We start from the raw sequence: 25,016 nt of genomic DNA, 5'->3' as shown, positions 1-25,016 counted from the left end.
TGGAACGTGATGGTGTGAGTGACCTTCCACAGATGCTCCGTTATGATTTATGGACTCTCGGGTTGGGAAGAGAGCCATGGGGATGTGAATCGGGAGATGTGTAACGAGCCGAGCATATGGGCCATGCTCGGCTGGCATGTGTATGGCAAAGCATCCTTCTTTGGTGAGGTTAGTGAAATGTGATAAATGTTTAGCATGGGTAATCTGTGGGTTAGATGGAAATTTAAGGGTGGATTTTGAAATGCCATGGTGGACACTGTACAGTGACGCCATTATTGATCCAGGTGTGTAGACCAAAGTGTTGGAGGCTGTGATGAAATTAATAGGGTAGCAAGACACAGCTTTCAACTGGTTGCGGGGGCAACTGTGCTGATATTTGGGACGCGGGATGATGGGGATGTAGTTGTGTAGCCTGAGGGTCAACGTGGTGCCGTGCGTGTCCGAGGTGTGTGGACCATGTCTTCTGGGTGGGTCTCCTGGTGGAGCATGGCTGTTGACTGGACCTTGGTGTGGTCAAGTGTGGGTGAGCACTGGGGGGGGCTGCAGTTCTGTAGTCGGACTGGGGGATGATGGGGAGGTGCAGGGGACGTGGCTGTAGGGATGCCACGCACTGCGACCGTGCCCCCCAGGGCCGAGGTTGTGTGTGCGGTAGTGTGTGTTTTGGCAGCAAGTGCTCACCACATTGGCCAGCTGGGGCTGCTGCAGCTGTGTTCCTCGCAGGGGGGGGCGAAGGATGGATGGTGGGTCGCACCCTTATGGACACTCATGGGCCATGTTGGCGTTTTGACTGCTCACCTTGTCCCGGTGACCCTTGCACGGTAGAGGTGCAGAGCTGTCGTGGCCACAGGTAGTTGTGTAGTGATGATCACCGTTGGATGCGGATCCACATACCTGCCAGTGTAGTGGGGACAAAAGAGAAATTTGGAAGGATTTGGTAGGCCCAATGTGAAATTTTGGGAATTGTATGGGTGGATGGCACTCTTGAACCTGACCAACCTGCAACTACCTGCACTTGAGGTGAGTGTTTTGAGGAGTACTGTCCCAGGCTTCAGGACTTGCTTGGGAAATTGGGGACATGTAATTTGGAGTTGGGAGGTGAGAGCGAGTGATGACATGGCCGGTGAGGGGATGGAATGGGAGCCACAGTGTCTTGTGGGTGGCGTATGTTTTTGTATTGTGGTTACGTGTTTTGATGTGGTCGTGAGAGTGGAACCTGGAGAGTGTGTGATGATTATTGGAGATAATGAGGGGCGATACTTGTGCTTTTGGAAATGTGCTTTTGGGAAGATGTGATGGTTTAAATGTGCACTGGGGGATTTCACATGTAGCAGGCCATGGCAAGCCTTGTAACACCTTTTACACCATCTATGGAATTGTACTGAATTGTGCTGAGTTGTGTGGAGAATTGAATGGCAGTGGGGGAGGAAGTGTGTTTTGGGGTCTTGTGGGTGGGGAAGGTGTGTGTGTCCGCAGGTACAGAGCAAGCTCTGAGGAGCGATGCCTGCGGGCCCCCCTCTGCGGCAATTACCCCTGGCAGCCGGTGGTAACTGGAAATTGGAGCTCGTCGGTGGAGGGTCTGGTTGGGCGCCGCGGGGTGAGGAAGTCCCCCGGTGACCCGTGTTGCTGCGCGAAAGCAGGAGGCAAAGGAGCCTGGTGTGTGTGGAGACCCTCACCGGCGAGGTAACGGCGGAAAGGGGCTGTTGGGCTGTCACGGGGCCAAGAGGTAAAGGGGGGGGGGCAATGAATTTGTAAGTCGGTTGACTTGTTTTTGGGACTGCGGGCACCACAGCCTGATGCGCCCCCACCATCTTTTTGTGCGGTACCTCCCCGCTGCCTAGTTGAGGAATGCACACACACGTGAATGACATCAATGCCATGGTCCTGCAGGGGGTGTATTGGGAATAAGTGCTTTGTTGATTTTTGCAATGCCTTGATGACCTATGGAAGGAGAATGAGTGGTTAAGGGGTCTGTGTAGCATGAATGTGGGCGAAATCCACCGAGCCGTGTCACTCACCTGTAACATCTGGACAGGGCCCGAGGAAATTTAGGGGGATGCATTGGGGATGGCCCCGCAGGTAAGGTTGAGTCTTGTGGCATCCACCGGGGGACGCGGTCTGTAGACCGGGGTATGTACAAAGGTTAGAGTTTTGAGTTTTGGAAAGATGGTTAAGTTTTGTGGTTAAGTTAGTGTTGTGTGTTGTTGTTTCCTCCCTCCACAGGAACAACGAAGAAGATGTACATACTTGCATGATGGTTAAGGGGTTCAGCATGTTAAGGAAGTGTAGGTAGGTAGTCCGACTCACTTCCCACAGCCCTTCCTGATTTATTTCATAGGTTAATTAAGTGTGTGACAGTAAGTGTTAAGGCTGGAATGGTAGCCCTGCGGTGAACCTTGCAGGAGCTACGGTTCCAGGGGGGGGGGCTGTGTTATGAATTTGGTAATGCAACATCTAGAGCTAGGTAGATCTGAATAGGTAGGTATTCGGCTGTCGTGACAGGGACTCTACATGTAATAAGTTATTGATGTTCAGGCGGTTGTCGGGGTAAGATGTATGAGTGTGGATCTACCTGGAGATTTGAGTGTTAAATAGTGAGGGATTAAAGGTAACGCCCCTGTGAGTATCACCTAGTAATAAAACCTTTGTCCTTTATGGCACTGCAAACCACATAAACATTAGTTAGGTCCTTAGTGCAACATTAAATAATTCCCTTTCCCTGACATTGACTTCGTAATAAATGGGCACCACCAGGCCAAGAACACCGCCACAATACACCGCCACCGTTTACACCTCCAAGGCCTACAAACCTCGCCTGCGCACCTCAAAGGCCTACCAACCTCGCTGGCACGTGTTACACCAGGACCGCGGGGTCACGGACGGGAGATGTCAGGAGTCGCATGCCGCAGAGGGCGTGACCTGGGCGAGTTGGGAGGCTATGATTGGCTGAGGAGCGCGCCAATGTGACGTCATCGGCCACCAATATAGGCGACGGTCGGACGCCATTTCGGCAGTTTGAGTGGAGTCCAGAGTTGAGAGAGTTGAGTCGCAGAGTTCGTTGTTACAGTTCCGTACCAGAGTTCGTGGCAGTTGGCACAGGACACGGTTCGTTGCACAGTTCGTCGGAGTTGGCACAGGACACGGTTCGTTGAACATTCGTGACCACAGCTCGTTGCAGTTGGCAGTTGGCACTTGGTTTTGGTTGCTTCGTGCAGCCCTGCGGTGGACCGTTGGAGCAAAGGAGCTCGTGGTGTGTGTGGGCCGTTGGACCGACGAGGCCTGGTGGCGCTTGGAGGCGGACGCAGAGGGCCGTGGAACTTGGAGCGAGGTGTGCGATCGGGCCGAAAGGAGCGGTGTTGGACGGCAGCCACAAAGACGACGAAAGACCAGATAAGCCCGAATCCGCGTACATTTTGAACGACGTGACGTGTTCTTTTCGTAATTAATCTCCCTCGTTTTGTGTTTGATATCAGTCGTGTGGGGACGTCCCGATTTAGTTATTAGTATTACCGGCGCGTGTTTTTTTTCACTGTTATTACTTTTCAATAATAAATCCTTATATTATTTTCTGTACATATTTGAACGCAGTTTCCTGGGTGTTTCATTTTAATAGATAAGGCTGTGGATCTCGTTACGTCTGGCCTCCCGCGCGTTTAACTTTGTGTTGAGCTTGAATCCGCCATTGAGTTTTCGCCTCGGGAGTGTAAAGTCTCGCAATCGGTCATCCGTGTTACCCTACGGTGTTCACCAAGGGTAGTCACGCGACAATACGTAAGTTACACATGGCTATTTGTAAAAAGGAAATTTGTTGAGATGGGAAACATTTTTCGAAGGTTTATTAAAGTGTTATAATATGGCATGTGGCAAGGCAAACTATTGGATGGGAAAATTAGATCTGGTTATAGAATAAATTTATTGACCCCTTGAAGATAATTCTTCGAATCATTGTTTCACTGGCATTTTTGTTCACATTGGAAATAGTTTGGTAGAGCTTTGGTTAAAACCTTTGGTTGCGGTATCTTGGAACAAATTGATAAACCATAGGAGATTGATAAGAATAGGAACAAATATGGACCCAAAATAGAAAGTTGGATTCATGCCTCTCATTGCAAGCAAGCACATGGGGCTAAGATGGACGATCCCACAGAAAATGAGGCTGCACCTAGCAGCCCAGCAGAACATTCAGTGGCGGATAAATGATAGTCGTGATTTACATTCATTTGAATTACATTTTAACACCTCTTGCATTGATAAACATTACATTTTCAACATTTAATATTCCGACTTGAATTAGGGAAGATAGTGACATTTATTTGCCTACATGACATACCATTATCTACTGATATTAGCGCAACATGAGGGATAATGTATCACAACTACACTCATGATTAGGGGATTTAGTTTGACCACGGGAGATAGGGGGATCAGGGTAAGACAAATAATCTGATTTATGTTACATATTAAGGGATTTTCTTTATTTACCTTTTAGGAAGCTTGTTAGTTTGGTATATAATGTTGAATGTCATCGACATATAATGATGTCATAGGTATGAATATATACAAGGAGTAGCAGACTTGTTTGTGGGTTTAGTAGTTATATTGGCAATTGTTTTAGTGGTGGCTTGCTTGAAAGCCTTAGTGACGGTGTGTTTGAATAAGGTAACCAACAACACGATGATAACGCATGAAGTTACAAATGAGGAAAGAAATGTGGAACCAGAAAAGGAAGACTTTTATGGCGACATAAATACTGAGATTAAAAGATTAAATCAAGTGATGTTGCAAATGAATACAGTAGAATTAAGATAATGGCATAACGACAATGTTATGAGTTGTGTCAATTACAAGACCAGTGAACTCATATCACCACGACTGACACACTGTTAGAAAAGAAAAAAAAGGGAAAAGAAAAAGTGGAGAGGAATTATGGTAATAATACATTATGCTTAATTTGTTGGTTTGGGAAAATTGTTGTTGGGAATTAGATATTCCCGTTTGTGATTGTAATCATATACAATTTATTTTCTTAGAGTAGTGCTAAAATACCTGCATGAGTTAATTTTTGAACTATATTAACCTGAAAGCATTTGTGGATGCTATTCTTAGTTTAGTAGTGAAATACATACCTGATTGAATATTATTTGTGTGACGCATATAAATGAATATAACTTTTAAATGTTTTAAGGAAAAACAACAAATTGTTGAATGTGAAACTGTCGGAAGACATACATGATTATGCTGATTTCATGGTAAGATGTACCCTATCTGATTCAGTGTGTGTGGAAAGCAGATTCAGATGTGACTGAGCATAAGGATAAGACGAGATCACATTTTGAAGGGAGTGCTAACGGAAGTGGGAAGAAGTTCGAGAAAGAAAATTTGTGGCTAAAATGAAGTTAATCGCGGCATACACCCTCTTTCTCAAAGAATGATGAAGACATTCTCCCGTGTAACTTGGAGATGGATGCTTACCTTCACCAAGGAAATTTATGTGACCATTTGCCTGGATCACACTGCAACATATGAAAGGAAGGCGATCACTTACTCTTGTTTGAAGGCTTCGAACATTCATCACATCAGAAGTTGCAGGACAACGACATTTTACCTGCAACCTCTGTGAAATGCGGGGACATATGTTATTACTTCAACAACTTCCGGGGAACCAGCATGGAGCTGCAAACAAACGGCTGTGCCCTTGTCACAACAGCTGTGCGCGATTCTGCTGGTTGCTCCTGGTATGGACCATGAATGACCTGAACACCATGGTCCCAACATCATTGTGGATGCATCCGGCATCCCTGTTCCACATCTTGCTGGCCAATCAACGTCACACCAATACTTGCTGCCCACTCACAATGAGGGAGGAGGCAAGTCGACTACAACTGCGCAAAGGCCTTGTTCAGGAAATTACTATGCTACAGCAAGAGTGGCAAGAATGCTACATGGAGAGCAGGGTCAGTCTATGACTCCGTGCAGTTATTACAACAGCAAGACCCTACACGAAGTAGTGCAGGTGCTATGAAGACATTAGGAGAAAATGTTTCATACCTGGATTCAAACACAAGTGATCAGCCCTTCCTTTCAAACAAAGAGTCAACATTTGTGTAGAGGCAAACATTTTTGCCAGATGTTGCAGATGCTTTACAAAACTTGAAGATGAAGTGAAATTGTTGTATCTTGGTGATGGTGAAGTGTTGTTTTGAAAAGATATTTGTGATGCAAATGCAATAGATCGAACAATATGGAAGGAGTCAATGACCAACGAAATGTTTTGTGATTCTTGCAGGAGGACGGTGTATGCCTAAGGGAAGTGGATTACCAAAGTTATGGTTTGAATACTTGTATTGATATTTACCTGTAGTGATTGATTATTTACTTATACTTGTATTGATGTTTACATGGAGTGATTGATTGTTTACTTATATTGATGTTTAGATTAATGGTTAATATAAACAAAAACAAAAAGATGAGGGAATTGTGGAAATGTAACTCATTGATTAGAACTGGTAACTCATTGATTGGAACTGGTAACGAGGAAGAACCAACGACTTGAAATTAATGTCAGGAATGTGCACGAAAGTAGTAATGACTTGTTCACCTGGTCACAGCCCCAGGCTAGAGCACTCTCCTATTGTAAGGCAAATATAACTCACAGCAGGAGGGGAGCAAGTTGGTGCCAGTAAGGCGAGCGGGATGACGGAGCAACCTTTCAGCGGAGAAGGGATTAACTCAAGTGTGCCGATATAAACCAGAACAGACTTTGATTCAGGAGCACTTGTCCTCAGAAGCCCTGCCCGACGAACGAACGAATACCAACGAGTATGGCGCTACGGAGAAACATCGGCTGAGAAAGAGGGACTATGCGGATAGAGCTATCTGGTCCATTGAGTTAACGGTAGTTATTAGTATTTGAATGAAGTGAACAACTAGTTAATAAAGTCTGGATCTTTGTAAACCTGTTTTCCAGTCATTGGTCTTGAGTCCCAAACCACTTCCACGACATCACCCTGGAGGTAGAAATCTAACCAGCGATATTCATTTTGAGGCCACTCTAGTTAGACCTTTGCGATTATTGTCAGTTGTTCCTCCCTGTTTATAAGCTATAATTCTGCACAGTGCACTTTATTCTTCCAAAACGAAACCATAAGAGTGTATTTTTAAGTGACATCATAATTTTGTTGCACACTGTGGCGTGTGGCAGTTGAGTGGTCATTATATGTAATTCATCCTGTATTATTATGTTTATTGTCAGTATTTTTGTTTTGGCATAAGTGTTTTCTTCTGCAGGAGAATGGACTTTTAAAAATACAATACTGTTGTGAATTTTGGGGTAGAGTAATATATAGATCAGGTAGATCTGTGTCGATATCATGCTCCCGATTGTTGTGAAGAAGAACAAGCATTTTGATGTACATAAGTAGAGGACTTGTCTAGCCCGGATGTCGGATTAAGCTCGTACATTTGTGGTCATACAAGGATGGCCTCGTGTTCACTCGAGTCGGGATTATGCTAATTCCCCTGTGTGTGAGACCTTGTGATTTATCCATTGTCCCTTATGGCACTACACCAACAGACACTAGGTATGCCCAATAGCAGCACACACACTAATAAAATTCCCCCCACAATAAAACTCACCGGAAGTGCAGGCAGGAAGCGCCCACGCATTGCGCCAACATGGCGATAAAACATTGAGCAAGCAGGCAATAGACATGCCCAGAGGGCAGCTATTGGACGAGACACCACTAATAGGGAGACGAGGCAGGATGAAGCCCGCCGATTGGTAGAGGGTGGGGCAAGAAGCTTCCCTCTGATTGGTGGAAGGAAGGCTGAGAAGGAAGCCGAGGACCGATTGGCTGGGATTTATTATTTTATTTTTTGGGGGAAAATCTTTTTTTTCAACTTAAGTTTTCAACTTCAATTGTTTATAAAATGTGATATCACGTATATTACAAATACATTTGAATATTGAATATTTTGAAGTATTGTTTGAATTATGATTGGTTTAAACCATGACAAAACGGCAACTCGGGTACAGTCATTTGTCTATATATCAACACATCTGGGCAGTGTCTGTGTTCTCACTTAACGACGCCCTAAAACTTTTGTTTCCGTGGTTGTGAAGTGTTTTTAATAACGTTGTGGTGGTTTTGAATCACGTGGTGGTGAGGTATTTTGAATTATGTGGTGGTGAGGTGTTTTTAAATGACGTGATGGTGAGGTGTTATTAAATCACATGGTGGTGAGGTGTTTTTAAATCACATGGTGGTGAGGTGTTTTGAATTACGTGGTGGTGAGGTATTTATAATTACGAGGTGGTGAGTTGTTTTGAATTATGTGGTGGTGAGGTGTTTATAATCACGTGGTGGTGAGGTGTTTTTAAATCACATGGTGGTGAGGTGTTTTGAATTATGTGGTGGTGAGGTATTTATAATTACGTGGTGGTGAGGTGTTTTGAATTATGTGGTAGTGAGGTGTTTATAATTATGTGGTGGTGAGGTGTTTTTAATTATGTGGTGGTGAGGTGTTTTGAATTATGTGGTGGTGAGGTGTTTTTAATTATGTGGTGGTGAGGTGTTTTTAATTATGTGGTGGTGAAGTGTTTTTAATTATGTGGTGGTGAGGTGTTTTGAATTACGTGGTGGTGAGGTATTTATAATTACATGGTGGTGAGGTGTTTTTAATTATGTGGTGGTGAGGTATTTATAATTACGTGGTGGTGAGGTGTTTTGAATTACGTGGTGATGAGGTGTTTTGAATTATGTGGTGGTGAGGTATTTATAATTACGGGGTGGTGAGGTGTTTTGAATTATGTGGTGGTGAGGAGTTTATAATGACGTGGTGGTGAGGTGTTTTTAAATCACATGGTGGTGAGGTGTTTTTAAATCACATGGTGGTTAGGTGTTTTGAATTACGTGGTGGTGAGGTATTTATAATTACGTGGTGGTGAGGTGTTTTGAATTATGTGGTGGTGAGGTGTTTATAATTATGTGGTGGTGAGGTGTTTATAATTATGTGGTGGTGAGGTGTTTTTAATTATGTGGTGGTGAGGTGTTTTTAATTACGTAGTGGTGAGGAGTTTATAATTATGTGGTGGTGAGGTGTTTTTAATTACGTGGTGGTGAGGTGTTTTTAATTATGTGGTGGTGAGGTATTTATAATTACGTGGTGATGAGGTGTTTTTTAATTATGTGGTGGTGAGGTGTTTTTCTGCATGGTGTGTCTCACAGCATGGATGTGTGTATTTTCTGAACATGACGAGCACATCTCAACTTTAATGTTCCACTTTGTTATTGAACGACCAATTCAGTTTTGAGCTTTACCCATTGAAATTTGTCATCAAGGGAAGAAGGGATGTGTGTGGGGACAAAGCAAAAAAATAAATAAATAATTGCTCTAGAGATTTCAAAACTGTTTTTTTAATTACTCTTCCAGAAAATCTGCTAATCTTGCCAACTTAGCACCTGGTACCCAGCCACCTTTCCTGACCTTCAATGGTGGAGTGAAAACAGACACACTCAAGATTGAAGAGTTCCTTGAAGATATCCTTTGCCCTCCAAGGTTTGTTTGTCTCTGTCTCTGTCTCTGTCTCTCTCTCTCTGTAACATACCTGCTTGAATGTTTGGCTACCATGGTGTATTCCCTTATGGAGAATGCAACAACTTTCATAAACAATGCAATGGAAGCAGTTATGTCGAGCATATATGACAGCAGTCAGTCATACATGCCTGGCATCGTATGAAGTAATTTGAGCAATACGTAACTTTAGCATCCTAGTTATGATAACACTTCAAAGTCGAGATACAAAGACTACACAACATGTAACATGAATTTATTCATTGTAATATCAATGTTATTATTACTCCCGCCAGGGAGTAATGCATTCGATCGTGTCCGTGTCCGTGTGTGTGTGTGTGTGTGCGTGTGTGTGTTCGTGTGTTTGTGAACAAGATATCTGCAAAGGATCTGAACTGATTTGGATGAAAGTTGGTGGGATGATTGCCCTTGGGATAAGAAAGAATTGATTAGTTTTTGGTGAAGCTCAGGATATTATTCCGGATCCAGGAATTTTTTGAAGGATTGTTTACCATTGGAAGACAGGGCTCATTTTTTTTTAACATTATCTTCTATATATTCTATATTTAACATTGTGATATGAAAATAGTTTTCATATTTGTTGTAAATGTCGTTTAAACTCGTGGTTACGCATTAGAGCGGTGTATTTTGTTAGCAGCGTCGTCTTCAAGGTTCTTTTTTTTTTCTTTTCTAATAAAGACATATTCTGTCATTTTAAAACGACCAAAGTGTGTATTAGGTTTCCCCGTTTCATAAAATGTATCGTTTGATACGTATAATGCTTTAAAACTGTTTTTTTTAACCTCAGAAGAGATATCAACATTTATCTAAGCGAATTTCATTCACGGTGTCAGTATTTGATGAACTTATAAAGACTTAGTTCCAGATTTGTCAATGGCTGAGGTATATTAACAAACGAATAAAACAGATTTGGCAAAATTCCAACTCTTTTTTAAAAGATCGCATATTCACCCAGGGTTGTTAGAGGCTGAAGAAGAAGGAACCTCGCATGGCCTTCCCAGGCCAAAGAAATCATTCTGGTTCTGGCTCTGCGGTTTTCGGGTTTATTACTCCTGCCAGGGAGTAACGCATTCGATCCTGTCCGTCCGTGTGTGTGTGTGTTTGTGAACAAGATATCTGGAAAAGTTCTGAACGGATTTGGATGAAAGTTGGTGGGATGATTGCCCTTGGGATAAGGAAGAATTGATTAGTTTTTGGTGAAGCTCAGGATATTATTCCGGATCCAGGAATTTTTTTGGGAAAGATTTTTTTCTGTTTTACTGCATTAAAGCTTTTATTCTTATTCTTAAATGATGTTTTTCTCCTCTAATCCCGAGATATATCAAAACAAATTCTCTGACCGTTAGGGCTTACTTTCTTTTTCATTTATTGTTTTGGGGAGAGGGGATGTTAGACAAAACGTATTGTTGCGGATCTCGGATTACGGCGCTCCCCTTACCGAGGGGGGTTTAATCCCCTCGTCTATTAAGCTGGCCGTCCGAGTCCTAGAAGATATCGCGCTCCTTTGCGGGGTTGAGGTTGATCAGGGTGACTGGTCAACGGGTTCCCAGATACCTTTGCCAACCTCTTCGCAAAGCAGGGCGATACTTCTGCTCGAGCCACGGACAAGATGGAAGATTGCCGAGTGGTTTAGCAATCCGAAGCTCGAGCCGTTAGCAATAAAATTAACCCGATCCTGAGCGTTGGCCAAATCGTGCCATGTATATCAATGGAGAAATCACTAAAGCGACTGGATGAGAGGAAACCCAAAAGAATAAGAAGGAAGAACACAGGTTTATTAATTATGTACAAAACCAAGGAAGAAACAAAAGGTAAGACTGTACAGGAAGAGGAAGAAGCAGATACACAGGGCAATCCTTAAACACTCTTATTTTATCACACGCCCAGTACAGTACAAACACACTTACACGAATGGGGAATAGCAGGGATGAAAGTTCCAGGCGATGGGGTCCGGTCCAGGCTCCGGATCCGCTGCAAAGAATGGCAGGCAGCTTCGCGTGTCGTCGGCGCGCGACTGGACCTTATAATTATGCGAGGGACTGGGACGCCACGTACATAATCTTTGTGGCAACTCTCTCTCGCCCAACGTTCATCTCAGAGGGTACCCTCGCGCAGATCGCTCAATGCAGTGACAATCAATCGAGTGCTCCCCACGCAGTTAGTTCACAATTACCTCCCCTCGCGCAGTCCATCAAAGGGCTTGGCGCTCGCACTTATATGATCGCGCGTTGAAATCAAGCTGCCCTCATAGGGCTACGCCCACTAACGAGCTCACCTCAGCCCTGGTTGGCTGGTGGGGGCTTACCGGCCACACCCTGGTGGTGAGTTGACGTGGCCACACCTCGTTCTTGCCGCTCCGCCCCCTTCTTCTCCAAGCCTGACCTCATGTTCAATGGCGTTTGGAGCCAGCGCTAAGGCAGCGATGACGGCTCAATGCAGCGAACGCTGCTAACCCAGCCACGTGATAATTTGGAGAGAGAGAGAGAGAGTGCATAATGAGCGAAATGGGGCCTATCTTATTTGATTAATGCAATGCAGATTCAACTATTGGGAACAGATCCTTAACTAGAACACATACTAATGAGATAACTAAAGAAGAAGCCTATGGTGTCCTTCGTGTTGCAATATGACCTAACTAGGGTGCGACCTTTGACCTTTACACAAAAATGGGAATATTTACAGGGGATTATTTATAAGGGATATTACAATATTTACAAAGTGGAGGGTTCTAAAAACCACAACACTCCACCCTCATTACCTCCAGGGCCGTCCCGGCCCGACAGAACTTTAACTTAGTGTGACACTCAGGTGTGGTAACCCTCTACTATTAACTTCACCCTGAGTGCGACATTTTTAAAAACAACTAAGTATGTCCCGCCTGCTGCATTGCATTCTGTCTATCAGACTCATGCCCACAGAATAACAGAATCACGGAATTAATTTTCAAACTACACATTGACGGTGGGGAGCATTATTTACAAAGACACTAGTTGGTATTTACACGCGAACCCAGGACCTGTGTTTTTGGAAACAAAAAGAAGATCTTTTGAGAAGAGGAAAGGCATACACCGCACTGCACCGATACCACCAGCACCAATAAGCACCAAAGCACCAAAATGCCAAAAAGCACCATCCGGTGCACAGTCATCACAGTTCAAATAATAATCAGCAGATGACGTGCGATGTCTTCTCTGCTGGGCCGATGTTTTTGGCTGCTGGGCCGATGTTCCTGGACGACTTCTTGCTTGCTGCCTAGTTGGTACTAAAAAGAAGGCACAAAACATGTCCATTTCTTTAATTATGGCCAGCAGGGGCCAACTAAGGTGGTCCACCTGCATGGCTTAGGTGCCACCTTTACCGTGGTCCGCAAGCAAGCTCTCCCTGGCCACAATAGCCGGTCCCCAGCAGAGGTGCCAGGCCCCAAAATGTGGGGTCCATGAATGTGGTACTTGGCCACAGACCTGTGGTCCATATGGTGGTGCTTGGCCACAACAACGTGCGGTCCATACGTGTGGTACCGATCCAGGCAGGCAGCAGTGAGGGCGCGGGCACACAACTGCGACACCTGCACACTTTCCCCTCTGCACACAAAGACCACGGTCCATGAGTGAGGAAAGACGACAGAGCAGGGTTAGCGGGGTGCAAGGCGCAAGAGCACACATCAACACAAGGTAATGCAGAGGTGAGGTGCGCAGGAGAGCGAGCCGAGAAAGCTCGTCCCTACCATACGTTCCCCCCCTGTCACCTAATCTACCCTTGCCCTTACCCCGTATTTACACAATTTACAAATTCGTCGCTACGTCTTGTCTTCCCCATATCTCCCCTTTATACCAAATTCGTCATCAATCCCAATTTCTCATTAATCCCTCTATTCCAAATTTACCATCAATCTCTCATAAGGAGGAAGAGATGGAACAATGAGCAATGTCACACCCACGTCATGATGCGTCTTACATACCAGACATTTGCACAAACCGGTGGTGGGGAGTCCTGTCACCCTGGTGAGTGGATGCAGATGGTGCCAAGAGACTTCCAATCCTAACTACCTTCTAAATGACTTTAAAACTTTTACTCTAGCCGGGTACTTTCCCTGCAAAACCATTGGCCATTTTACACTATGTGGTTCTAAGAACCGAACTCCCATTGACCAAACTGTGGTGCTCACCAATTTTGGGTCTCACTCCCCCGATCCTACTCCCTGTGCCCTCACACAATTTCAGGGCTGGGTCGTGTGGCGCTCCCAGCAGGTCTGCTCACCTGCACACCTCCGCCACTGTAGTTGTCTCCCGAGCTTACCTGCTCCTTACCCTAACCTACATGGGGAAGGCCCTCTGGCACTCTCACCCCACTACCGCCCTCTCTGGCGTCGGGCTACCCGGGTCCGTCCTCCGGATCCTCAGGCCCCATTGAACTCTACTGGCTCCCAGAGCCTACCTGCGGCCTCACCTGGCCGACAGACTAACAGTGGCGGAGTGCCCATTTAACCATACGTACTAACAGGCCACACGCCCAGCCAATTTACTCCACTAATGCACCCCTCAAAGCAGTACTCTGCTTCTCTCGCACCACAGATGTCAATATCCAACCACAATTTACCTACTCCCTCTACCTACTTTTAAACTACCCTCCCCGGGTATTCGTGAAGGGGTCCATCTTCCCACATCCACTCTTCCGCACCATGCACTCCACTCCACATATTCCACACTACTCACTCCACACCATCGATTCCATACTCCATTTATTCCATACCATCTATTCCATACAACCATTCTCCATACACCTGTACTTTCACTTGCACACCTTGTGCACACACACCTGGTGGCACTTGCACCCTCCTTTCCTCCAGGCACATTCACTCAATCCAAGCAATGACACACATCTCTCACGAGCATTGCCTCACTTCATCACCCTCACCACAAACACACAGCATCATCTAAGCTGACTACTCCCTTCTGAAACTCGTGCTCCCCATCTTCCCTTATACTAATCACTCCCTCATCGTTATCATCCAAACTAAGCTATTCTGCGTCCCCACTACAGGTATAAATGTCGCTACTTAAAGCTACAGTTACCTATTGTCAGCTATTTCCCGAATCATTAACCTAACCCTCCCGGGCTAGTTTACACAGCCAATCCCCATAAAAATATAGCTCCTTTGCCCCAGGCGTGTGAGGGATGGTAGGGATATCACCCCCCGATACTGGGTATCAATTTCCAACCATCACTATTCCGAATTTCGAATCACTAGTAATTTCAAGCCAATTCCCTATCAATTCCAAACAATAACACCATCATCATCACAGTCCGCTATATCTGAGCCTCCTCGGTATGTCCATGCATTCTTTACAGCTCGGCTTCGCAAAGCTGAGCAATGCATGCGGGTGGTTTGGGTCTACTGTAGGTTGAGTCCGTCCGGCATTCGATTCAGGGGAGGAGGTTTCGTCGGGCCAAGGCTCAAGGCACCATCCCGGTGCAAGGCTTTGTGCTGCCACGCGCGATGGCCCAGCCTTCCCCGGGTGGAGCGCCACCATCACAAGGGGGCGCCGCGCCGGCCCCTCCTACCTCCCCTCAAATCGGGCCGCCCGCTTTGCCTGGCAAAGCGCGGAACCGACCGTGCAGGGCGGGGCCCGGCGCGGATCGCGCACGGCGGTTCTTTTGAAACCGCCGTGATTACGACCCTCGCCGGTTCCCCCAGTACACAACGAACACCGTGCACCGAGGGCTCGCGTCGGCTATACGTCGGCCTAAACGCTGTCCCGGTCAACGTCGATGCTTGACTTGCATGCTCACATGCATACGCGACCCCTTTTACACTCACACATCCAGGTGTCTCCATACACTCCGTACATTTCGTCACCGCCCTCTCTCTCCGTGCACACCACCCAGGCACACTCATTCCGCTCACAGACTCCATTCCACACCTCTCCTCCGTTACGTCCTCCGTAACACTCGTGGGTGTGCACTCTTACCACTCACTCGTGGGTGTGCACTCTTACCACACTCACGGTGTGCACTCTTACTCTTGCACATACCCACTCACGCGCTCTGATGTGCCCTCCCGCACATGCGCCACAACCAACTCAGGTGTGCGTTCTCGCACACCCGCCACAACCAACTCACCCTCTGTATCACAATCACTCCCACTATCACACTCTGCCGTGCATTCTCCCTCGCACTCGGTATCACACTTGCGCTTCGGCGCCGTTCGCACACGCGTGCCATTGCCATTCATAACGCGCACCACGGACCTTTTACGAGCTCCCGGGTTACGCCTGCACCCCAAGCACGCGAAAATTCTTTTTGCACCAAACACAACCCGACTCACCTGGGCGCTTCCTCTTCTTTGTTCCTCCACCACCTGCAAACTTTCATTGGGGTTAATAAGCACGGCATCATGATGCGAACATGGACCTTGGGCACATTCCATTTCTCCCTGTCGCGAGTGCTTTTCTACATCCGGCGTCTTTTCTAACCCAATTTCCACTATTTCTTTTCCAATTTGAATTAATTATTTTTCCTTGTGAAGCCCGACGACCGCTGGCGCGCTTACAATTTTTTCTACTTCGGCGGTCGCCGGCTTCCCCATACCCCAGGTCGCGATCTCTATCCCGGTCATTTTAACTGCGCTCTGCTCTGCCTCGCTCAACCCCGCGCTCCTCGAGTCGCGTTACCTCGCTGCGTACCGATGCGCCTCTCCCGCCTGCCATGTGGTCTCGGTTCTCCCCACATTTTTGTATGCGGTCACTCATTCTGTTTCCAAACCCCTCAATTTAGTTTCCTAATCCCCCCAATCTGCTTCCTATTCCCCCCAATTTGCTTCCTAATCCCCCCAATTTGCTTCCCAAATCATTTTTTAGTCTGCCAATTTGGTCTGCCATATCATTCCTCAATTCATTTCTCAATCCCATATTCCCCATTTGTATGGCTGCATGAATCTGCGCCATGAGGTCCTGCACATTCATCCCCCCGATTTGTGCAGCGGGCGCGGCCCTCGTTGCCACGTGTGAGGTGCCGCCATCTTGTGCACCTGCAACCCCCGCTACCGCACCTTCTTTGCTTTCCTCCTGCATTACTCCCACCTCTTCCCTGGGGTCCTGGGTCGATTCTACCTCCTCATTCTCCCCTACCGGCATCCAATCGCCTTGATTATCCATGGCACGACCTTAATTTGGGTTTTAAAAATAATTTTGGCCTCTCCTAATTTTTTCGACCAAATTTTTTAGATGAATTAAAAACTGTGGTTCGGGTCCAATCCCACTCCCCGACACCAATTGTTGCGGATCTCGGATTACGGCGCCCCCCTTACCGAGGGATGTTTAATCCCCTCGTCTTTGAAGCTGGCCGTCCGAGTCCTAGAAGATATCGCGCTCCTTTGCGGGGTTGAGGTTGACCAGGGTGACTGGTCAACGGGTTCCCAGATACCTTTACCAAACTCTCTGCAAAGCAGGGCGATACTTCTGCTCGAGCCACGGACAAGATGGAAGATTGCCGAGCGGTTTAGCAATCCGAGGCTCGAGCCGTTAGCAATAAAACAAACCCGTTCCTGAGCGTTGGCCAAATCGTGCCACGTATATCAATGGAGAAATCACTAAAGCGACGGGATGAGAGGAAACCCAAAAGAATAAGAAGGAAGAACACAGGTTTATTAATTATGTACAAAACCAAAACCAAGGAAGAAACGAAAGGTAAGACTGTACAGGAAGAGGAAGAAGCAGATACACAGGGCAATCCTTAAACACTCTTATTTTATCACATGCCCAGGACAGTACAAACACACTTACACAAATGGGGAATAGCAGGGATGAAAGGTCCAGGTGATGGGGTCCGGTCCAGGCTCCGGATCCGCCGCAAAGAATGGCAGGCAGCTTCGCGTGTCGTTGGCGCACGACCGGACCTTATAATTATGCGAGGGACTGGGATGCTGCGTACATAATCTTCGGGCCAACTCTCTCTCGCCCAACGTTCGTCTCAGAGGGTACCCTCGCGCAGATCGCTCAATGCAGTGACAATCAATTGAGCGCTCCCCGCGCAGTTCGTTCACAATGACCTCCCCTCGCGCAGTCCGTCAAAGGGCTTGGCGCTCGTGCTTATATGATCGCACGTTGAAATCAAGCCGCCTTCATAGGGCTACGCCCACTAACGAGCTCACCTCAGCCCTGGTTGGCTGGTGGGGGCTTACCTGCCACGCCCTGGTGGTGAGTTGACGTGGCCACACCTCGTTCTTGCCGCTCCGCCCCTTTCTTCTCCAAGCCTGACCTCGTGTTCAATGGCGTTTGGAGCCAGCGCTGAGGCAGCGATGATGGCTCAATGCAGCGAATGCTGCTAACCCAGCCACATGATAATTTGGAGAGAGAGAGAGAGTGCATAATGAGCGAAATGGGCCTATCTTATTTGATTAATGCAACGCAGATTCAACTATTGGGAACAGATCCTTAACTAGAACACACACTAATGAGATAACTAAAGAAGAAGCCTATGGTGTCCTACGTGTTGCAATATGACCGAGCTAGGGTGCGACCTCTGACCTTTACACAAAAATGGGAATATTTACAGGGGATTATTTATAAGGGATATTACAATATTTACAAAGTGGAGGGTTCTAAAAACCACAACAGTATTATTCCAACTAAACCCACGGCGGGAATATGCGCTCTACTGAGTGGCGTTCTAGTTTACCAATGGATTTGAAAATGCTACTTGTTGCTTACTTGCTTGATGCTCAGAATTTAAAAAGGATATAGCATGGACAAACAGCCATCGGTTGGCAACCCTTGTGCAGGTGCTGATGGCCTTCTCCTGCAATGAAGTTCCTTTTGTCAGGGATCATATTATTATATAATTATGGCCACTGTCTCCCAACCATCTCTATAATAATAAAAGATAAAGTGTGCTTGTGTATCAGTGTGTCTCCTCCATAACTCCAAAACCATGAAACCTAGCGGCCCCAAGCTTTGCACGCATATGAACGGACCTCCACGGGAGTGCAGGAATGAAAACCGGATGTATGGGTGAATTTAAACACACCTTTTGAAGATAATCAGCGAGATGATCATCATCAAAATACAAAAGAAATCCTTACCAGGATTGCGGTGCGCCATCTTGGTCAGTCTACTGTCACCTCGCAGGAGTCTTAAGCCGCCATTTTGTTGCAGGCCTTTTTTCATGCCTGGTGGAACTGGTTGGGCACATTTGGTATTCTTTAATTAAATTTATTTAATAAACATTTTTTTCATCTTTTTGTGCGATCTGCTTTCATTATATATAGATACCGATTTTAAAAAACCCCAAAATGCCCAACATCGAATCAAACCTCATGTTCGGAACTCTGCCATGTTGGTTCTAGCTGTGAACACATTTTGTGAGCTCTGTGGCTTGATAAATATTTGAATTTAATTCACCAATTTCCCACTTGAATTTCACTTTTAAAGAACTCGAGAGATAAACCTTTGTGGTTGTTGTTTTGGTATACTTTGTGGCTTGCCTTTTTCTTGCTGTTCGGTCCGTGCAGCAATGCAATGGAACTTGAAACAGGCCACAACGGTTTCTGAATGATAAAGCACTCAAAATTTATTTTTGCAATGAAAGCAATATGGAGGTTACATATTGAATAAGATCCTGGGTGCATGGTGGGTATCCTTGAATATGTTGGGTAGAGATTGAATAAGATCCTGGGTGCGTGATGGGTATCCTTCATTATGTAGGGGAGAGATTGAATAAGATCCTGGGTACATGATGGGTATCCTTCATTATGTAGGGTAGAGATTGAATAAGATCCTGGGTGCATGATGGGTATCCTTGATTATGTAGGGAAGAGATTGAATAAGATCCTGGGTACGTGATGTGTATCCTTCATTATGTAGGGTAGAGATTGAATAAGATCCTGGGTGCGTGATGGGTATCCTTGATTATGTAGGGTAAAGATTGAATAAGATCCTGGGGACGTGATGGGTATCCTTCATGATGTAGGGAAGCGATTGAATAAGATCCTGGGTGCATGATGGGTATCCTTGATTATGTAGGGTAGAGATTGAATAAGATCCTGGGTACGTGATGGGTATCCTTCATTATGTAGGGTAGAGATTGAATAAGATCCTGGGTACATGATGGGTATCCTTCATTATGTAGGGTAGAGATTGAATAAGATCCTGGGTGCATGATGGGTATCCTTGATTATGTAGGGAAGAGATTGAATAAGATCCTGGGTACGTGATGTGTATCCTTCATTATGTAAGGTAGAGATTGAATAAGATCCTGGGTGCGTGATGGGTATCCTTGATTATGTAGGGTAAAGATTGAATAAGATCCTGGGGACGTGATGGGTATCCTTCATGATGTAGGGAAGCGATTGAATAAGATCCTGGGTGCATGATGGGTATCCTTGATTATGTAGGGTAGAGATTGAATAAGATCCTGGGTACGTGATGGGTATCCTTCATTATGTAGGGTAGAGATTGAATAAGAACCTGGGTACGTGATGAGTATCCTTGATTATGTAGGGTAGAGATTGAATAAGATCCTGGGTGCGTGATGGGTATCCTTGATTATGTAGGGTAGAGATTGAATAAGTCCAGGTTTACATGATGGGTATCCTTCATTATGTAGGGTAGAGGATTGAATCAGAGCCTGGGTGCGTGATGAGTATCCTTGATGATGTTGGGAAGAGATTGAATAAGATCCTGGGTGCGTGATGGGTATCCTTGATGATGTTGGGAAGAGATTGAATAAGATCCTGGGTGCGTGATGGGTATCCTTGATTATGTGGGGAAGAGATTGAGTAAGTCCAGGTTTATGTGATGGGTATCCTTGATTATGTCGGGTAGATATTGAATAAGTCCAGGTTTACGTGATGGGTATCCTTGATTATGTCGGGTAGATATTGAATAATTCCAGGTTTACATGATGGGTATCCTTGATGATGTTGGGAAGAGATTGAATAAGATCCTGGGTGCGTGATGGGTATCCTTGATTATGTGGGGAAGAGATTGAGTAAGTCCAGGTTTATGTGATGGGTATCCTTGATTATGTCGGGTATATATTGAATAAGTCCAGGTTTACGTGATGGGTATCCTTGATTATGTGGGGAAGAGATTGAGTAAGTCCAGGTTTATGTGATGGGTATCCTTTATTATGTTGGGAAGAGATTGAATAAGTCCAGGTTCATGTGATGGGTATCCTTGATTATGTTGGGAAGATATTGAATAAGTCCAGGTTTACGTGATGGGTATCCTTGATTATGTCGGGTAGATATTGAATAAGTCCAGGTTTACGTGATGGGTATCCTTGATTATGTGGGGAAGAGATTGAATAAGTCCAGGTTGATGTGATGGGTATCCTTGATTATGTCGGGTAGATATTGAATATTGTTGCCACTCTACCACTGGAGTGCCTTCGTCCCCTGTTTGATGGCATTCTCCCATTTCCAGATAGATTTAAGTGCATGATTCTTTGGTGAGGATGGAAAAGTTGATGGTGGAAAGTTAGATCCGCTGTCGTGAAAAATCTTTTTCCCCACTCTGTTTTTCCACTTTTATTTTATATATATCTTTCCTCCTCATTTTCCTCCTCTCTCTCTCTCTCTCTCTCTCTCTCCCCTTCACATTTCTCCTTTCTGTTCTCTCCTATTTTAAATATCTATTATATTTTAATTGTTTTAGTTTATTTATTTATCATATCTATATTTCCCCCCCCCCACCCCCCCAAACAGCCCTGCTATAAAAAAAATTACCTTTCGTTTTTATTTTGCATTTTCAAAAACACTCAAATTAACTGCACATGTCTCTGCCTTTCACAACCCTGTTTTCCTTCAAGGTATCCCAAGCTGGCGGTGCAGTACCCAGGATCAAACTCTGCAGGTCGTGACATCTTCTCAAGATTTTCGGCATACATTCGGAACACCAGCCTGGCGAGCAATGCTGGTACAAACATTCCAGCAAACACCTCAATCCATTTATAGATGTGTATCTTATAGATAAAGCTCCATGACATAACCACTCACTCACTGATATAAATGTTTAGTGCCTTCTAGATGGGCTAGAAAGTATAAATTTCACATACTGATGTAACTCCAAAACACAATTCCAGGAGAAAAAATCACAAAACTCCATAAATGAAAATATCCGTAAATACAAATTGGCCAGTCGAGCTTCGCTCCCTCGGCTGGGAGAGTGGTGGACCTGGGACTGTGCGAGTTGTGCGTACCTCAGCCGGGAGAAAGGAGTTTGGGGGGAGGGAGAGTGGGACTTGGATTGTACACACAGTTTTTAAAGAGTACGAGTACTGCTCACGCATTCTTCAATTAATTGATTTATTTATTGAATAATTCAAGCAAAAGCCACTTTTATGTAGATTATGTGCAATGGATGTCTCTGTGTCTTTAACTGACAGCAACTAAGCCAAAAGTGCACTTTATCTTTAATATCTGCTTTCCCGCTTGAAATTCAGAAAGCCGCTTAACTATATAATTGATGCGCAAACAGGATGGACGGGTGGCAGATGTCCCACTGGTCATGATGTTTGGAGTCAAGTGTTGGTGTGGCACAGAGTCAATGCTCTCAACATTTAATGTGTCATCTATAGATATAATCTTAAGAGGGACAGGTTAGTAGCTCAATTTCTGGTAAATAAACTCTACACTGATGATGACCAGTGACCCAGAAACACATCTGTTTTCAGAGAATTTTTTCAGAGATGATAATTTCAGTCAAACATTCATTTTCACATTGTCCATTTTGGTTTTGTGTTTTCTTTCCGGTTCTATGGCTATAGCACAGCAGCGGGCACTCATGCATACCTTGGAGATCCTTGATTTGTACCTGACGAGTCCACTGCCCAGAGAACCTGGTGAAGGTCCATCAAAACGTTCGTTTCTAGATGGAAACCATCTCACACAGGCAGACTGCACTCTCCTACCCAAACTGAATGTTATCAGGGTGAGAACACGTTTGCCTGTTTGAAGTGTGGTGTATGTACTTGTATAGGAAGTAGATTAATGAGGATTTCACTCACTCAAATCTTAGGGTTTAATATCAACTTGATTTTTGATTGAATTTCAGTATAAAATTGTATCATTATGACCATATTGTTATTACCTCCACCACCTAAGGTGGATGGACGGAGGTTATGTTTTCACCCCTGTCTGTCTGTGAGCAGGATATCTCAAAGAGTTGTGGACGGATTCGTACGAAATTTGGTCGAAAGGTTTGGTATGTGAGGACAAATTCATTAGATTTTGGTGAAGATCCAGATCTGGATACTAGAATTTACAAGTGATTCTTCACCATTTTGAGTTCGGGCCAATAATAATATGTAGCACAATATCTCAAAAAGTTATGGACGATTCGGACGAACAGGATGTGTGACAGAGAGGAATCGATTTGATTTTCATGAAGATCCAAACCTGCTCTGCATAAGAGATGTTTTAAATTTTGTAAATTAATCGACACCATTGAGTGTAAAACGATAAATAGCACGATATACCATAAAGTTATTGACGAGTTGTGACAAAACTAGGTCAATGAGTTGGGTAGGTGTCCAGAACAAGCCGATTCGATTTTTGTTCAGGTCCAGATCCAGATCCGAGCTATGTGTTCTACCGAGCGCTGTTCTAGCTGTAATTAAACGTATTTGTGCTGTCGGTGAGACAATATAATTGACATTTGCCGCATACCAACCAAATTTTTCAGGGTGGTGGTTGTGGTGGTGTGGTTTTGTAGTTGTACTTTTAAAAAACTCAACTGGACTATGTCCAGCTGAGTTTTTGTCGACACCCAGTGTCCGTCGTCCGTCTGTCTGTCTGTCTGTCTGTCGTCTGTAAACAATTTGACATCTACGCTCTGAAAGACACAAATATTGATGAAATTTGATGAAACTTGTTATGCAGCATCTTTAAGACATAAACTAATTTGGGATTGCATTTGGGCGTTACACGCCCAAAAATGGGCGCGGCAGGACGGCCATATTGAAAAATCAATTTTTGTCATATATTTTTAGCACATATAAACTATATAGTTTGTGGTTCTATTATGCATATTCTAACCATAGACCAGTTTTGTTCAGGTTCCCTGGAACCTCTAGTTTTTGTATACATAGTCGAGAAAATCAATTTAGGATGGATTCTTTTCATATCTGCTTGTTGTCAAAGATGGAAAGTTGTTTGTTTGGCATGGATAAATATTGTTTTGTGATTTCCTTCTTGCCATGACATGAAATATCTAACATTTTGCATAATCAATACGCATGACACAAATGACAATCAGTTATAACATTGCTGGTACAGAATCCCAACTTAATCTCTGATGCCAGTAGTAAGGTGTGGTATTAAAGCTTGCTCACGATTTCTATTGAATATCGAGAAGAAAGTCTGGTCATATTTGATGTTCTTCTTTCAAAAAAAGAAACAAAATGACGTGAAAATAATAAACAAAATTTAAATGACTTAAACAAGATGACCTATTACACAATGAAAGGTCTGAGGGACGTTTTGTACTCGGTTTTAGATAAACACTAAGGGCCAAATATATGAAAGGCGTTTAGGGAAAGTCTTGCTAACACACGCGTAACCCTTAAACGCTGAAAAAACATCATTGTACGAGCACAGCTAGTCGCATGTTTAAATAGCAATTTACAAAGGGAGATAACCAGAAATATCATGCTCACAAACAAACAAACAGGAAGATGCCATGCAGAGCACTACTTGCAAAATCCACCTCCACCTCCCAAAAAAAGTTGCCATAGTTACATCAAATTGTCCATTTCATTAAGATTAAAATTGACCATCTTGATCATAGATCGGGTCAATCAGATTAAAATTGATGATTTTTCAGATGAAAATTGATATTAGAAGTTTGACCTTGAGTTGTACTTTGACCTTTGACCTCAAAAATAGTTGGGTTCCCAATTCAATTACGAACTATGTAATTGCTGTTTAATTTCAAGTTAATAGAATAAAAATTGATGATTTTCAAATGAAAATTGATTTTAGAAGTTTGACCTTGCGTTGACCTTTGACCTTTTTACCTTAAAATAGTTGCTTTTACAATTCAGTGATGCACTATGTAATTTCTGTTTAATTTTCAATTTGATAGGATAAAAATTGATGATTTTCAAATGAAAATTGATTTTAGAAGTTTGACCTTGCGTTGACCTTTGACCTTTTTACCTTAAAATAGTTGCTTTTGCAATTCAGTGATGCACTATGTAATTTCTGTTTAATTTTCAATTTGATAGGATAAAAATTGATGATTTTCAAATGAAAATTGATTTTAGAAGTTTGACTTTGATTTGACCTTTGACCTTAAAATAGTTGGTTTCCCAATTCAGTGAGGTACTTAAACAGCAAAACAATTGCTGTTTAATTTTCAGGTCAATTGGATGAAAAATGACAATTTTAGAAATTTGACCTCAAGATGACCTTTGACCTCAAAATC

General features: G+C 44.3%; 1 protein-coding gene across 1 annotated transcript; it reads left to right on the top strand.

Moving 5' to 3' along the window:
- Positions 1–9,429: 9,429 nt before the first annotated feature.
- On the top strand, positions 9,430–22,544 carry LOC144889297 (chloride intracellular channel protein 4-like; the record flags this gene model as incomplete). Its single annotated transcript, XM_078769402.1, has 3 exons — positions 9,430–9,555; positions 21,400–21,506; positions 22,357–22,544. Coding segments are annotated over 3 exons (421 nt in total), but the record flags the coding sequence as incomplete, so codon positions are not given.
- Positions 22,545–25,016: the final 2,472 nt, after the last annotated feature.

The sequence above is a fragment of the Myxine glutinosa genome, unplaced genomic scaffold (assembly GCF_964187855.1).
Source record: "Myxine glutinosa unplaced genomic scaffold, kmMyxGlut1.1 SCAFFOLD_2337, whole genome shotgun sequence".
NCBI classification, from domain to species: domain Eukaryota; kingdom Metazoa; phylum Chordata; class Myxini; order Myxiniformes; family Myxinidae; genus Myxine; species Myxine glutinosa.
This window is presented reverse-complemented; position numbering and strand designations above follow the sequence as displayed.